General features: G+C 40.7%; 2 protein-coding genes across 4 annotated transcripts in view; both read left to right on the top strand.

Annotated features, from left to right (window-relative positions):
* pdss2 (prenyl (decaprenyl) diphosphate synthase, subunit 2) overlaps nt 1-1,254 on the top strand; it is a 33,718-nt gene extending 32,464 nt beyond the window's left edge. For both annotated transcript variants that reach the window (XM_034675214.1, XM_034675213.1), the window contains exon 8: nt 880-1,254. In XM_034675214.1, coding sequence (XP_034531105.1) covers nt 880-1,035 — 156 coding nt within the window. In that variant the 3' untranslated portion in view covers nt 1,036-1,254. The remainder of the gene's footprint in view (nt 1-879) is intronic.
* Nucleotides 1,255-9,280: 8,026 nt separating this feature from the next.
* On the top strand, nt 9,281-15,692 carry bend3 (BEN domain containing 3). 2 transcript variants are annotated; one of them, XM_034675855.1, is made up of 5 exons: nt 9,281-9,473; nt 11,083-11,137; nt 12,163-12,341; nt 12,936-13,598; nt 13,689-15,692. In XM_034675855.1, the coding sequence occupies exons 2-5, from the start codon at nt 11,086-11,088 to the stop codon at nt 15,165-15,167; spliced, it is 2,373 nt and encodes a 790-aa protein (XP_034531746.1). In that variant the 5' UTR covers nt 9,281-9,473; nt 11,083-11,085; the 3' UTR covers nt 15,168-15,692. The 2 variants fall into 2 exon arrangements, with proteins under 2 accessions (XP_034531746.1, XP_034531745.1); XM_034675854.1 differs by having other exon boundaries at nt 12,936-15,692.
* The last annotated feature ends 1,165 nt before the right edge of the window (nt 15,693-16,857 follow it).

Below are 16,857 nucleotides of genomic sequence, written 5' to 3'. Positions count from 1 at the left end.
GTGTTAAATGCAGCTTGTTAGTCTACAAGACGCACAACCATGTGCTGGTTTAAAGGATGAAAGAAAGCTACTCGTCTTTAATGGTCATGGTACCTAGCACGTGCTACAGAGGAGGTTCAGGTTACTTTATTTGTACCCATAGAGGTACCACTTTTAACCTCCAGCTATCTACAAGGCCGGTGAGGTTTCCAGGCCTTGCAGGAGCATCAGAACCTTTGAGCTCCTGCAGAAGAGTCTCTACAACCGAACAGGACAGCCAGTGTTCAGAAACTGTCTGACACAGGCATTGAGACTTAAAGCAAACCAACAGTTGGTCTGTTTTCCTTCACGTCTGCTTACTGTTTGCAGAACGTCTAGCTTGCTTAGGTGTAGCTGTGATCATTCGCTGTCCACCCTATCCTCCTCCCAGTGTGGAAGAGGGATCCAGACTTGTATGTGTTCTCCTCAGTGGATATAGATCTTAGAGTTCATGCACTCTTCTTTAAACCCGGGCATGGATCAGGTTTAATCAGGGGTCTGTGACAGCTGCCCTGCTGGGTCCATAAGGGACATAGAACTGAATGAAAGGATATTTTTTAAGAAAGAGAAATAACATTTAAGTATTTTCTGATTGTCATTAAAAGGAAAGACATTTTTAGATAACTCACACTGAAGAGCCTGATTTCTTTCCTTGTAGATAAATGTCTCCTGTGGTCCCTTGGACAGGAGTAAATCTATTCCGATGTTGTGTTTTCAGTCTGCTTTGTTTTTGCTGCTCCAGTTTTCACCTGTGTTTTTAAAGTGTTCTAACTTTCACTGGCTCCTAACAGTTTGTTGAGTTGACAGCTGGATAGAGTGGCACAAAACATGGCAAACTAACATGTTTTCACCCTCTGACAGCTTCTGGCAGCGGTTAAGTCGGAGAAAGGCGTCAGCACAGCAGTGGACTTATGCTGTTACCATAGCAACAAGGCTCTAGAGGCCATCCAGGCATTCCCCTCCTCCGAGGCACGATCCGCCTTGGAGAACATCGCCTCCGCCGTCACCAAATTCTGACCTGGACTCACGCACACTCCTGCCTCTGAAAGCCTGGTGTGTGTGTGTGTGTGTGTGTGTGTGTGCAGGAGGACCTGTGGACGTGTGACACTGAAGGGACTGATGGACTTCTTTGAGCAGGGTGCTGGCTGACGTCCACACAAACTGTTTCTACGGATGAGATGAAACGTCTCCATTCAAAAATGGTCATCATTAAATAAAGAATTTAAAAACGCATTACTTCAGCATGGTGTCATGTGTTGTGTTGGCTCTCATACATCCTCTCCTGTGTGGAGAAAATATCACGCCAAGCTGCATTTTTAAATTCTGGCACTTTATTGTTACCTCGCTTATCAGCAGAGGCACATACCAGGCAGAGCGTAATTTAAGATGTTCTGAGGGATTGTTATTGTCATCTGGAAAATGTGCCATGAAGTGCAAATGATGCACCAAGCAGCACTTATTCTAACAAAATTTCGTTTTTGAGAATCACCCGGGTTCACCCTGCTCATTACTGCACACCTCAGATGGCTCTAAAATCATAGCTGCTGGATGTAGTGGGTGTTTGCCAAATTGAAGTGCAGCTCCAAACCAGTTGTGAAAATGTCTCAAAGTCGTGTTCTACCTCGAATGTACCCCTGCTGATAAGCACAGCTGCAGAATTATGTATTTTTTTGTGCTGTTTGGCGCAGTTTCCTCTCCTCATAGGGGGAGATGGCAGAAATCAGGAGTAATGTCTTCTATGTTACCTTATTATGTCTGTCCCCATGCCGGTGTATTTGATCCCAGTCAACCCAGGGGCGGGGAAAGGTCACACAGCCTCTCCCCTCGGCCCAGCCAGCGAGCGCATTGAAGCTCCGCCAAGCAGTAATTATTAATGAAGAGACCTGAGCAAATGGACAGGAAATGCAGAGGTATTGATTGGGCCGGCTGCCCTGCTCTAAGCCGTACAGGCTGGCGCCAGCCTGGTGGCCTGTGGTTTCCCAGGCTGCTGTCTGCGGAGGGAGGGGGGCAGCCAAGGTGTGAAACCGTGCCACCGCTGGCAGCTGTCTGTCACATCCAGGCCACACCTGAAGGACAGACCTCAGGAGACAGAGGGAGGAAAATAGAAGACTGAGGGTGCACGGCGAACAAAGAGGGTCAGTGTGGAGAACAGAGGTGCATGCTGGCACCACATCAGAACATCTCTTTACGACATGAATTTATATGCAGAGGTTTGACGCAAGCTTCATGAGCTAAAACTGAGCAGGTGAAAGCAGCAGCTGTTTGACTTTGGAAGAAGTCTCATTTTGAGACAACATGTAGTTGCAAATATTTGCAGTTTGCAGATAGAACTTTGTTTAAACTCATAATAACAGCTCAAACTATTGCTTTAGGCCCTCCTGATGATGTGGGTATTGGTGTTGCAATGTCCACCACTTTGGTCCAGAGAAAATGATGTTATGTATTAAGTTGTGTTCCCCAGAGGATGAATCTTGCTGACTTTGCTGATCCCCGTACTCTCCTAAGCACTAAGATATTACGTTTTGAGATGCTGGATCAAATATGTCAAGCTCTTTGGACTGAGCTTCATGAACTGTGATGCAAACAGGTGATTATCTGACTAATCATGCAGTGCCATAATCAAAGAAACATTTAAGTTTTCAGTATTTTGATTACATGAAAATCTACAGTAAGATTATGGTCATGGTCACCTCGCCTTACACCGTGCATCACATAGGCGTGTTATGACTTTCATCATGTACATGTCATCATGTCAGAGCCACTTACACAGCAGTACACTTATGTTTATTTAATAAGAGTTCCCTTGAAAAAACTTTTAACATTTTGCAGTTTAGGCTTCATTCCTCTTGCAACATGTGGAGACATTTCTACTCCCGTTTTGCCTCTAAAGCAAGGATTCAGGATTTGGAAATGTCAGCTGGATACTTTAAAAAAAGGCCTTAACATACAACATTTATTTGCAATTTATGAGCTGGATTTTCTCCTTTTTAAGCTTCTGTTTAGATGCCAGTGGGAACTTTCTGATCAGACACATCAGTCAGTAACATTTGAAAAACTTGAGGCAGAGCAGCAGAGGTGGAGAAAGAGAGTCTGAGGGTAAAAAGGGGATGAGAAAGAAACAGGAGAGAGAGTGAAATGACAGATCTGTAAGAAGAAGGTGGGACTGAAGTGTAAGAGACGGTGATGTGGAGTGAACTATTCCAAAAAAACAAGCTCCTGTCTGTTGCAGGGTTGTAGGTCCACTTCATCTTCTGTTTTGGTTTCCGCTGCTCGGGCTTCCTGGGTACAGCGAGGTACAGCATGTGCCAGGGAACGCCTCAGGCTCTTCATGAAATATTTATCCTCGCCGTGAGGAGACATGAGGAAAGTTACATGGAAAGTTAAAAGGACCAAACATGGAAGCAGGCTGGGGCACTGCCAGAATGACAAATATAGTTACTAAACAGAACTTTTTCTAAAAGATGAGGCCTGGACTGAGCAATGAAACTGTTGCATAGACGCTCCCAGAAGAAATCAACCAACCGCTGCAGAAGAGGATTTGATGGGATGAAGAAGTAAACAGCATTTCTCCAGTGGTAAAGCTAAATGTTTGATCTACAACATTAGACTTCTCCTTCCTCCATGCCAACATGGCTACTGCCTTCCTGCATGGGTCTTTTTGAAAAATCTTCTCCATCGCTCAAATGAAAATGAAGAAGAGGAAGCAGAGATTTTTCATCTTTATGTTGTGCACAGCTGAAACCTGAGCTCGTGTTTGCTTACAGTTTCCAGTGTGAGAGTCTTGGGTGTCATGAAAGCAGGCAGTTGGCAAGCCTGTAGGTTTACATACGAAACATGACGTATGCACCAGCAGCCTCAGTGTGCCCAGCCCAGACGATGAGGGTGTAATTACAGCAGGGTCCAGCGGAGAGAGTCACTCAGATTCCATTACACAGACACATTTCTGCACACACATGCGTAAACAGGATACAGTGTCTGCATTTTTTTTTTCTAAAACTACAAATCAGGCCCTACTGATGACAAACATTTAACCGTTTCAGACGTTTTCATTTGAACAAAATCTGTGTTTTAGTTTCTATTGAGCATTTTAGTGTTGGTGTGAAAAAAACATTGAGAAGCAGCATTCATGCTATCATGACACATTCGCTTAAACACATGTTGATAAGATCATTTAGACTAGGATGACCAACCTGTCTACTTATGCTCACCTACAGCTATTAACCATTCAATATTTACCCTTCCTTCAAAATGATAATTCCTTCATATATGTGAGAGTCTGTGTCCCATAATGTTTTCCAAGTAAAAACAAAACCTCTTCTTAAAGACCAAGAACAACTTTTGAGTAGTAAAGAAAAACTTCTAATGATTAGATTAACTTCATTTGCCCCTGCAATATTAGCAAAACAGACACAAGGTCGAGGAAAAACATTTCTTTTTTTAGCCTTGCAATCCAGTATTTGTCCTTATTTTATTTCATTTTTTGGGGCATTTTTCCCTTTAATGGACAGGACAGCTGAAGAGAGAAGGGTAATGTGGGGGAAGGACATGCAGCAAATGGTAAAGGCTGGAATCGAATCTGCGACGAGGACTATAGCCTCCGTACATGGGATGCACGCTTAGACCGCTAGGCCAACGGTGCCCCTTGTTCTTATTTTTAATTTCTAACTTAAAAAGCTTTTATTTTGTACTTTTTTTGTTGTTGTTGGGCTTTAATGCCTTCACCGAAAGGAAAGGGGGATAGAGTATAAAACTGGAAGCGAGAGAAGAGGAAATGACATGTGGTAAAAAGGCACAGGTTGGAATCAAGCCTCTGTACATAGGGCGTGCAATTTCAAACCACAAGGCCAAACGTCTCTATAAAGCATTTTAGAATATTAGTAAGCGTTAAAAGACGTAACTTTGTACTTATCAACACTACATTAGATGCTTATTGGAAATCTTTATAAAAGAAGAAGCATTTATGAGCCAAAACCTTTTACACTTCTTTCCAGTTTCCAAGTTTTTATGTAACTTAGGTCACTCAGGACTCTTCATCAGGTCGCCAAAGGATGACATAATGGACTGCATCTGCTGGATAGTATAGACACCAACATGTGTTGTCCTAATAATTTTTGCAATGCCTCTTTTTAATTTTGTTTTTTAAAATCAGATTACCCTGTTATTTGCATCTCACTTATGACTGCATCAAGTTGGTTTTTGTCAGGTTGGAAGCTCCAAACATCCATTCATCCGTTATCTGTACAGCTTTTCTCATCAGGGGTCAAGGGGGGCTAGAAATAATCCTGGCTTTCTCTGGTTGAGATGCAGGGTGCACCTGGACAGGTCGTCTGACAAACAACCCTTCTTAAAAAAATATTTTAAAGATTACTTGGGGGGCTTTACTCGAGGGCTTGAAGGAGAGAGGAAATGTGTGGAGAGAGAGAGAGCACCAAATCATGTCAAGGCCATGAATCCAGCAGTGTGATGGTGTCTGCAGCCTCTGTACATCGGGCACCTGCTCTACCAGCTGTGTTAAACTGGCACCCCCATTCACATTCACATCTGTGGGCAATTCAGAGTCACTGATAACCTAACAAGCATGTTTTTGGACTGTGGGAGGAAGCTGGAGTGCCCAGAGGAAACCATGCATGCTTGGGGAGAGTATGCAAACGCAGCACAGAGAGGCCTTTAGCCTGCCAGGGATCAAACCAGAAACCTTCTCTTTGTGAAAGAATAAGGTTCAAGCATCACTGTGGAGACTATTTGAGTCAAGCATGTGTCTTTTCTGATTAGCCAAATGTCAAGAAGTGTTTCCAAGACCCAAACAGTTTAATATGTGATTCAATAAAACATGCACACTCTGTCTAAAACAAAAATCATCTTTGCAGGATTGACACTTTGCAGTGTTCTGTTAACCTTTGCATTGCTGCTTCGGTCTCCACACTACAATGCATGAACTAATTGAAGTTGTCACAGTGTAAACACACACAGGTCACTTTTTGTGCATGACTCTAATTTTCTGTGAGGGTTTAACACTTTGAGAAACTGATGCATGGGGTTCCTCTGCCTACCTTCCCAGTACGGGCTGGGACCATAGACTGTAACAGATTCCAAGCACGCCCTGTGACCTTATTAGGAATGAGCCAGTAAGTAAAATGACTGAGTGAATGTGAGTGTGGAGAGATATTAGAGACTCCATTTGTCTTCCCCTGAATGGCCTATCAGTAAACACCTGCTAATATCATCATATAGCTGACGCTGATGGATGAAAGTCATTCTCCTGCGATGAGAACAGTATGGCTGATTGGCCTTTGCGACACAGACGAGCATATTGGCCAAAAATGACACTTTAACGAGCTCTTCCCGGTGTTAAGTGCTGCTCGCCGGCCCCCTCGTCGCAAGCCGTCGCCTGGCTGACCCCAGGCCGTGCTTCCCCCTGCTCGGGGCCTGCTCGCTTCATTGGCTGACAGATCAGACTGCCATGGAGACAGCTCATTAGTCGAATAATGAGAAGCACACCAGCCACACGTTGTCTTGTTATATCATCTCTGTATCGACATATTTGTGGCAGGGAACAGAACATTGGGTGCCAGTGTGGGCATGAAATAAGAAATGATTAAGATGGAATTATGGCACTGTGGGGTCTTCGGTTCATTTCGTCCTGAAATTTCTGCTCATCAGAGGAAACCAGTTTACAGGTAACCATGCTTAATGGCTGTTGCCCTTTTCAAATCAAAATTACCCCTGATGGCAACAATCTGGTGGAGCTCCATTTGGTTATCTTCTCTTTCATCATTTCTTAAGATGCTTTCAGCTTCAAACAGCTCCAAAGTTAATGTTTTATACTATTATCCTTTTTCTTAAGTACAGATACACAATCTCTGAATCATTGAGTGTCACTTGATGGTTTGATTACTTAAGCTTAGTCTGTCAGCTGTAATATTAAGATATTTGTATCCAAATCCCTTGTATCAGAGTCTTTTTCTGCACAATTCTTTATCATGCACACACAGATACCTTATAGTCTTCTCAGTTTTAAAAAGTATTTCATGTACATTTTTTGTAGGAGGCAGTTTAAAATTTTAGGATGAAATGGACATCAGTAAAAGAAGTCCTCAAGTAATTATTGAGAATTAAATCTGAGTCATATTCACAACACAATACACCGTGTTTGAAGTTAGAGTTTAATCTGTACTGGAACAACTCAAATCTTCACGAGTATTTGTCTTAAACTAGTCAAAAATATTCAATTTGACTTAATATAAGAAACATTCACATGACAAAGTTAACCTTTCTTGAAATAAGACATAATCATGATTACAAGAAACTTAACATGTACACTTTTCCTACTGCATTGGCAGTTATTTTTACTCATCACAAGAAATTCAGGCCTTACTATTTTGTTTGTAATATCTCTATATAAGAATTTTGTCTGCACTTGTCTTGTGAATGTGGCTATATCAAGTCCTATAAGATAGTTTAGAATAGAAACAAGACAAATAAAGATGTATTAGTAAAGATTGGAGTTCTTGCAGTGCAGATATAATGAGAGAAACTATTTATCTGCATAGGATATTACATATATTGTTGTTTTCGATTAAAATAGGTCATTTGAGAATAGTTTTTTTTTTGTTTAACTCTTACATGGGTCTTTGTGAAGTCATCACGAATAAAATAATATTCTTTATTTGTTCTCCATGGACTAATTTGTATATTTAGGAGCCTGGGAAATGACTGCAGATGTCCCCCAGGTTCAGCACAGATAATAGTCAGAGCTTATAAAAATGTCATTACAGTCTCTTTCCACTGGAGGGCGATGTTGCCTATATAATGAAAGCTTCATGGAGAACCATAACTGTATAAATGCAACAGAACAGACATCCTAACAAACAAGATTGCCCCCTATCTTCTCGTGAATTTGTTCCACTAAATAATTCTTATCACTAGAGATACAATGAAAGGAAGTGTTGTTGTATTTTCAAGGTATTAAAGCTACTGTGATAAGTTTTTAGTCGATATTAAGCAGACTGAGATTAACTCTGATTATTTTATGTGTGCTAGAAAAGCAAGTGGAACAATCAGCAATACGATTTTTTGTCGTTATGAAGCTTATCTTAATGCTTGAAACTACTATGAACTGAATAGTGTGATTAAATTAGTGATAAAAGTAACAGGCTGATACATTTGAAAAATCAGCTGGTTAAATGTCAAAAAGGCATTTTTTTTTTTTAATTAATGATGGGTACTGTTGCTTGAATGAAAAAAAAAACTGTCTTTGTATAAACACAAATTCTGTGATATGGTGCACTTTTTAATTTATTTTTATGTCATTTATTTATATATTTCTCCTCTTTATTATTTTTATTGTCAATATTTTGCTTTTGTTTTAAATACTCTTTTTCCCTTGGCTGTCCTGTAGCTGGAAGCCAGTTGTAATTTTGTTTGGTTTTCTCTTTATTATTTCTGAATTGTCTTGAAAATTCAATAAATTAAACCAATAATAAACCAATAATATGACATATAATAACAATAAGACAATAAAAGCAATAAATAATAACATTAAAATAAAAATGAATACACAAATATATATATATTTCTTAATTAAAATAAATTCATCCTTAAATAATGACATTAAAATGAAAATAAATACACACATATATATATATATATATATATATATATATATATATATATATATATATATATATATATATATATATATTCATTAAAATAAATACATCCACAAATAATAACAACAAAATAAAAAAATAATTAAAAATAAATTAATAAAAAAAATCTTCAGAATGAAACAAAGAAAACTAACTTAATGATTATAACAATAATTACCATTATCAATTATCATCAAAGATAATAAATAAAGTTGTTTTATTTTGATCGGACAGCTTCGTGTTTTATTTCTCCCTCCTCTACACAGGTAACAATAAGACAATAAAAGCACTAAGTAATAACATTAAAATAAAAATAAATACACATTATATATATATATACTGTATATATTAATTAAAATAAACACATCCTTAAATAATAACAATAAAATGAAAATAAATACACACATACATATATGTTCATTAGAATAAATACATCCTTAAATAATAACAAAAAAATAATTAAAAATAAATTAACTAAAAATAAATATTCAGAATAAAACAAAGAAAACTAACTTCATGATTACAACAATAGTTATCATTATCAAAGATAATAAATAAAGTTGTTTTATTTTGATCAGACAGCTTCGTGTTTTATTTCTCCCTCCTCTACACAGCTGTGCGGAAGTGACACAGCAGGCGCGCGCGCCGTCACGTCACGCGAGACAGCAGAGAAGCCGAGCGAGAAAGAAAACATCAACAAGAAGAAGAAGAAGAAGAAGAGTTCCCCTGAAATAAAGCACAGAGACAGGGTGCAGACATGTCCAACACGTCGGTCACCGTCCTGAAGGGTTGCATGGACTCCTAAAGGTGAGCTCAGACCGCCGGGCATGCGCGTTAAACGTTAATGTTACAGCAGTAGGAGAGGGGACTCGTCCACGCAAACACTGCCGCGTCATTAACATTCACAAACAAAATGTTGCACTATTAGATCAGCTCCGTGCTCTGGTGCTCAACGTGACTCCTGTGGTTTGTGTAAAGACGAGCATGTGACGAGGCTTCGTGGAGAGTTGCTCTCTCGCAGCTGGTTTGTCTGCTGTTTTGGTTCAAAGGTTCATGGGCGGAAGAATGAGGAAGTGGCTGCTTAATGTGAGCTGCAGGAGAGCTAGGAGGCAACTCAGTGAGCGGTGGCATGCACAGCAGAGCCTCTGGACACTATGCATCTGATCCATGTTATTAAGAGATACAGAGTGTATGGGTTTACAGCTTCTTTGGATGCATGCAAGCTCCTGCAGGACACTAGTTCATGTGTCTGCCTGCAGCTGATTGATTACATGCTGTTCATAACGATAGCATATAAGCCACCAGAACCAGTTTACTAATGTTTCACATGCTATTACAAAAAAGCAGAGTTATACATGTTTGATTTGTGCACTTTTTAATACAACCAATATTGATCTGTTATTGCAATTCCAACATCAGTGTTGGAATTGGAGTTGTGTCTTGACAGCAGACTGAAACTCATGTCAATGTGTGTTATGAATTGGGAATATTCTCCTCTCAACTTCATTTTTTTATCTATAAAATGTCAACAAAAAAAAAAAGGCAAGGCAACTTTATTTGTATAGCGCATTTCATACACGAGGGCAACTCAATGTGCTTTACATTAAAACATTAAAAGCATTGGAAACATTCAGACAAGCATAAAAGAACATAATTAAAATGACAAATTTAATAAAACAGAAAAGAAAAGGAAAATTAGAATATATTAAAAGTAAATTTAAAATTTTCATTTAAAGTGAGTTAAAATAAGCTAAGATAGGAAGGCAGTGGCAAATAAAAAAGTCTTAGTCTTTGATTTAAAAGAGGTGAGAGTTGGAGCAGACCTACAGTTTTCAGGGAGTGTGTTCCAGATATGTGGTGCATAATGACTGAACGCTGCTTCACCATGTTTCGTTCTGACTCTCGGGACTGAAAGCAGACCAGTACCTGATGACCTCAGAGGTCCAGGTGGTTCATAAAGTAGCAGCAGATCAGCCTAAACCATTCATGCTTTATAAACCATCAGCAGGATTTTAAAGTCTATTCTCTGATAGACAGGAAGCCAGTGTAGAGATCTAAGAACTGGAGTGATGTGGTCTACTTTGTTGGTCCTTGTTAGGACTCAAGCAGCAGCATTCTGTATGAGCTGCAGCCGTCTGATGGACTTTTTAGGGAGTCCTGTAAAGACCCCGTTACAGTAGTCTGGTCTGCTAAAGATAAATGCATGGATGAGTTTTTCTGCAGCCTGCTGAGGCATAAGTCCTTTAATCCTTGATATGTTCTTAAGGTGATAGTAGGCTGACTTTGTAATTGTCTTAATGTGGCTGCTGAAATAAAAAAAAGTGCAAAAGATCTTTCAGTTTTCAGGGCGCATTGTGTTCTCTTTTTATGTTGAAAGTTTTTGCAGTAATTCCAGTGTTTATTTCTCCTTTCTCAGGCTATGAGTTCCTCTGAGCATGGAGAAGTTTCAGATGAAGCGATGCTTGAGAAAGGTAAACTTCACTATCTGTGCGTGCAGCCGTTCAAGTTGTGTTTCTACATCTTAAAAACTGTTTGACTAGTTTCTTCCAAAAAGGCCTTTTTGAGAAAACCTAAAGTTAAACATTTGCAAAGCTTGAAAGCTTCAAAACACTCCACTGAGCACGGAGCACGGAGCACTAACTGGATTTATGTTGTTGAACTTTGGTTGAAAATGTGTTGAAATCATGTCTGGACGTCCAAGACCAAACTTCAACTAGTTTTGCACCAGCTAAATATGGTTACAACATCAACAGATGTGTTTACAATTTCGATGAGTTGTTTATTTTAGGAATGAAAGGAGGACAGAATGATGTAATGGTATTTCTCCAAAGTGATCTTCCAGCAGGAGTTGAAATCTAGTCCTTGCAAAAACACGATTTTAATTCATTTTATTAGTCAAACAAAAATCATAAATACAGGCTGTATTTATGTTAGCAAGACGGCTCAGAGACATGGTGGGTGAGGGAGTAGTTTTAAACTTTAACCTTCAGTAGAAGAAGAAGAAGAAGAGTGTGCATGTGCAGGTACTCAGGCTGCAGAGGCAGAGAGACCCCTGCATGCTGACATAGTTGATGAACACCAGGGAGTACTTGGCAGAGGGCTTTAATGCTGAATGTCATGGTAGCAAAACCTGTGCCACATATTTAAGTCGCTGTTTTTGTTAATGCACTATCATGTATTCATTATACGCCAAAAGTATATGAGATTGAACTTGAGGTGGAAGCAGATCTCCAGGTGAAATATGGTTTTAACAAATCCATACAATCAACATGTCGAACTACAGCTGCAACGCTCACTTCAAAGTCTTTCAATGACTGCCATTGACATGTTTTCATCTTTGCAACAGAAAAAGGCTCACTGGGAATAAATACAGATTCTCAAACAGTCGACAAATAGTTTCCGTTTGTTGTTGTCTGTGATCGTTAAAATACATAAACAAACACATGGATAACAGAGAGAACGATGTGTTAACAAAGACAGCATCTGTCATTTGCAGAGCACAAGGATGTCAAGGACTTCAAAGAGGAAATGGACGACTTTGCTATTTGCGATCCACCTGACGAACTTGGAGGGAGATCTCCTGGAGACTCTGAGGCAGGCAAGCGATCCTACGCAGAGCTGGGCTCTAACAAAACCCAGTCTACCAGCAGCAAGAGAGTCAAAGTCTCATGTGAGGTAAGCTCGACACTTCAGTATTAAACAGGTATACATTACCAGTCAAAAGTTTGAAAAACACCTTCTCATTCAAGGGTTTGTATTTATTTTAATTATTTGAAACACTGTAGACTAATACTGAAGACATCAAAACTATGAAAGAACATATATGGAATTATTTGATTAACAAAAAAGTGTTAAACAGAGCAGAATATGTTTTATATTTTAGATCCTGTAAAGTAGCCCCCTTTTTCCTTCATGACAGCTTTGCGCACTCTTGGTATTCTCTCAGTCTGCTTCATGAAGTGGTCTCCTGGAATGGTTTCTAATTAACATGAGCCTTGTCAAGAGTTCATTTGTAGAATGACTTGCCTTCTTAATGTGTTTGAGACCATCAGTTGTGTTGTTCAGAGGTAGGGTTAGTACACAATGGATAGCCCTATTTAACTACAGTTGTAATCCATATTATGGCAAAACCAGATTATTTCATAGTTTTGATGTCTTCAGTATTAAGACAGGAACAAGAAGGTGTGTCCAAACTTTTGACTGGTAGTGTACGTCTAAGGTGTGTCATACAGTATATATTATTGTACACATGTTGTTTTTTCTGTCTAGATGAGGCGGCACCTGATAGATGAGAGCAGCATACATGAACCTCTTTGCCTCACCACAACTGGAGAGAAGAGGGATCGGGTCCAGCAGAAATCCAGAGTCTCCTACAGAAAGCCTCTCTTCAGCATCTCCCACAGGATCTCAGAGAAGAGGAACACACCAAGTCTGGAGCAGCAGGCCAGCCATGGTGCCGGGAACACACTAAACTTTAGCAGCATCTTCTCGTCCAAGCTCCAAAGTTCAGAGGAAAACGGCTCATTGGAGACCCTGGTCACCACAGAGACTTTAAGCCAGGCGTCCTCTGCAGACTCAACCCTTTACCCGCTGATTGAGAAAATGTTTCTCATTCTTAATACTCTTAATTCAAGCATGACACAACTGCATAGCAAAGTGGATTTGTTAACCCTGGAAGTCATGCGAATAAAGAAGCAGATCAAACCAGCTGAGATGGTGACGGAGTTCCAGCCTCCGCCTGAATATCTGCTAACAAGCGAGGAATTGAATCAGCTGATGGAGCAGACGTCCAGCCCCGGAGAACTTGGGTGTCGGCTGCTGGTGCATCTCTTCCCGGAGCTGTTCAAAGCCAGAGAGTGCTCTCATGAATGCATGGCGAGCAAGAGGACTCTGGAGTCTCTACATTTGCAGCTGATCCGTAACTATATAGAGGTATGTTACCCTTCAGTCAAGAGTAACAGTGTCTGGCAGGAGGAATGCCTCCTTCAGATTAATGACTTGTTTAATCGTTTCTGGGCTCAGAGGGACATGGAGAGTGCTCGACTGCTCAGGAAGCAGGCGGTCACAGGAGCTGGGATAAAGACTGAGCATCCTCAAACCTACCGTTTCATTAATGAGCAAGGCCAGGAGGAGCACCTCTCTTTGGATAACCAGCAGAGCAGCCTGGCTGTGGCAGACCTCGCCTTTGATACACAAGCCACAGAGGAGCTGGATGAGTTCTCTTCCCCTGAGGACTTTGTTATTTTTCTTATGCACCGTCTCTTCCCTGAGGTTTTTGAAGAGGGGAAATTGCCAGAAGGTTTTAGCAGCTTCAGCAGTGTGGGGCAGCTCATCCTGGACTCTGACAAGATGGAAATAATAAGGAAGTATATGGAAGCTAATTTTCCTGATGTGCCTGAGGACAGCTGGCTTCAGGTTTGCATTCAGCATATGGAGGATGCACTCGAGGGTCCTCTCAGTAATGGCAACGGGAGTGAACCGGACAATATCAACGATGAGAGCTACGACCTGGCAAGCCTTCCTGAAGACGTTTCCATTATTAAAGTCCCAGAGGTGGGCGACTACGAAAGGCCCGGTCGCAAGTCCAAAAAGTCACTGCTCACACCAGTGGATTTTGACAATCTTGAGATTCCTGATCCTGATTTCACTGTTCCCCAGGAGTTCGTCTTGTCCAGGGAGCAGCTGAAGAACAACTATGAATGTAGCCTGTCTATAGGGAACTTTGCCTCCCGGCTGCTGGTGCTCATGTTCCCCGAGCTCTTCACCCAGGAGAACACACGCAAGCAGTACAACTGCAGCGGTTCTCTTGGTAAAAAGCAGCTGGACCCTGTTCGTGTTAATCTGATCCGTCATTATGTGCAGTTAGTGTACGCACGGGCCAAGAATGACCGAGTGTGGATGTTGGAATTCGTGGGTAAACTTGATGAGAGGTGCAGGAGGCGTGACACAGAGCAAAGAAGATCCTACCTGCAGCAGCGCAAAGCGTACGGTCAGGAGTCAGAGCAGGACTTTCTGTGCCAGCTGAACCAGCTGAATCCAGATAGCATGAGGGAGGATCTAGATGTCCCCTCTTTACCCCCAGAAAAAAGTAGCAAAGACTTTTGTAAAATCCCCCTGGATGAGCTGACTGTGTCCATACCGGACTTCCCTGTACCTCCAGTGTACCTGCTCTCAGACACAGAGGTACGGGAAATCGTCCAGCAGAGTCTTTCTGTTGGGAACTTTGCCGCCCGTCTCTTGGTGCGCCTCTTCCCCGAGCTTTTCACGCAGGAGAACCTGAGGCTGCAGTACAACCATTCAGGAGCCTGCAACAAGAAGCAGCTGGACCCTGTTCGCCTGAGGTTGATCCGTCACTACGTGGAAGCAGTGTATCCTGTGGATAAGATGGAGGAGGTGTGGCACTACGAGTGTGTGCCGAGCATCGACGAACGCTGCCGGCGCCCCAATCGCAAGAAGTGTGACATTCTTAAGAAGGCCAAGAGGACGAGCACTGTGTCATAGTTCAGTACTTTGGGTTCGGCCACACTTTTTGTCATTAAATAATTGCACATTAAGTAAGCTGACATGCATCGTTGAACTTTTACAGACTGTCCCATGTAGGATGACGCCAAGCTGTTCTGAGTTTCTTCAGTTCTGTTCTTAGTGATGTTTTACTTTGGACTACACCAGTAGATGTTGTAGTTTATCTAGTCTTATTATTGTCATAGAGTTCAAACTGCTTCTATTTATAAGCCAACTGTCATAGCTTATCTAACAAACTTTGTTGATAAATGTTGTAGCCTTAAAAACAATAACAATGATAGTAGCTTTTAGCATAGATCACACACTTGCTCTATGAATAGAAATGAATCACAATGATGTGATATGTTTCCTTTGCAGTTACTGATGTAGCATTGTGCCACCACTGTTTTAATAACAATGTGCTTATGTTAAGCCTTCTTATAGAAGTTTATATTATTAAGACAATTTAACATGACAAAGGATCATGATAGCCTATTTCTAATAAAATCACTATTATAAATATGACATGTGATTGAACTGTTTTTCATAACAGATGTTCTTACTGAGGCACAGGACTTGAAACTGATACTGACAGACAATTTTATGCAGATGAGGGTACGGATGTAAAGATATATCACAAGATGGTAAAAAAATCGTTATAAATAAGGAGGTGCTATCTGTATTTCTCTCCGCTTGTTCAACAGCATTAAGTCTCTTGCGCAGCTCTCTCGCTGAGTGGACCATAACAGACATGGCGGCAGCAGGTGAAGACCGAGCAGTTCAGGATGCACCTTTGTGTTTCAAGTCTGAGGTATGGCAGCATTTTGGCTTTCCTTGATATTCCTGAAGAAGAACATTGAAATTCCAAACCAGGAGCATAAGCTGCACTTTTGTTTATTTAAAGAGATTTCCCTTATTTGCTTGAATATTTAATACTTTCATTGGGAATCGTTCACTTTTCATCTCTTTATAATTGTTCTGAAATTTTCCAACAAGGTATTTTTGTATGGTCATTTTTAGTTTTTTGCAAGATGCTGAAAAAAAGTGTGCAGTGGTTTTATTTGAGTTACAACACACCTTAAAAATGAAAAAGGATTACTTTGTTTACAAAGAAATATAAGAGAATAAATATATATTGCAACTGTCCATATCTGACAATTGAAGTAAAATAATAATTTAAATTTTGAGTTCAATCCATCCATCCATCCATTTTCTTCCGCTTATCCGGGGTTGGGTCGTGGGGGTAGCAGTCCAAGCAAATTGACCCAGACATCCCTCTCCCTGGCAACACTTTCCAGCTCCTCCTGGGGAATCCCGAGGCGTTCCCAGACAAGGCGGGAGATATAATCCCTCCACCGAGTTCTGGGTCTACCCCGGGGCCTTCTCCCAGTTGGACTTGCCCGGAACACCTCTAAAGGGAGTTTAATCCAGTTTTCTTAAAAAACATTAGAGAATCGTGAGTGAACCGTATCGTGAACCAAAAATCGGGATTCGAATCGAATCGTAGGTTGAGTGTATCATTACATTCCTAGATGGGAGTATAGTTGTGAATACTCCTAGTCAAGCTCTGTACCATGCAACATTAACATTGCCTCACCTTAAGCACACTATTTAATGTTGTTGTTTTTTTACCCTGGTTAAAAAATACAAGTGATCACTTTTAACGAACACACAGAGAGCATCTTAACAA

The sequence above is a fragment of the Notolabrus celidotus genome, chromosome 22 (genome assembly GCF_009762535.1).
Source record: "Notolabrus celidotus isolate fNotCel1 chromosome 22, fNotCel1.pri, whole genome shotgun sequence".
In the NCBI taxonomy this organism is placed as follows: domain Eukaryota; kingdom Metazoa; phylum Chordata; class Actinopteri; order Labriformes; family Labridae; genus Notolabrus; species Notolabrus celidotus.
This window is presented reverse-complemented; position numbering and strand designations above follow the sequence as displayed.

Bases quoted from the DNA above. Each gene is read 5' to 3' on its own strand.
- bend3 (XM_034675854.1), top strand. From the start codon at position 11,086: ATGAGTTCCTCTGAGCATGGAGAAGTTTCAGATGAAGCGATGCTTGAG. The intron at 11,138-12,162 runs GTAAACTTCACT...TGTCATTTGCAG, and splicing joins TGAAGCGATGCTTGAGAAAG to AGCACAAGGATGTCAAGGAC. The intron at 12,342-12,935 runs GTAAGCTCGACA...TTTTCTGTCTAG, and splicing joins GAGTCAAAGTCTCATGTGAG to ATGAGGCGGCACCTGATAGA.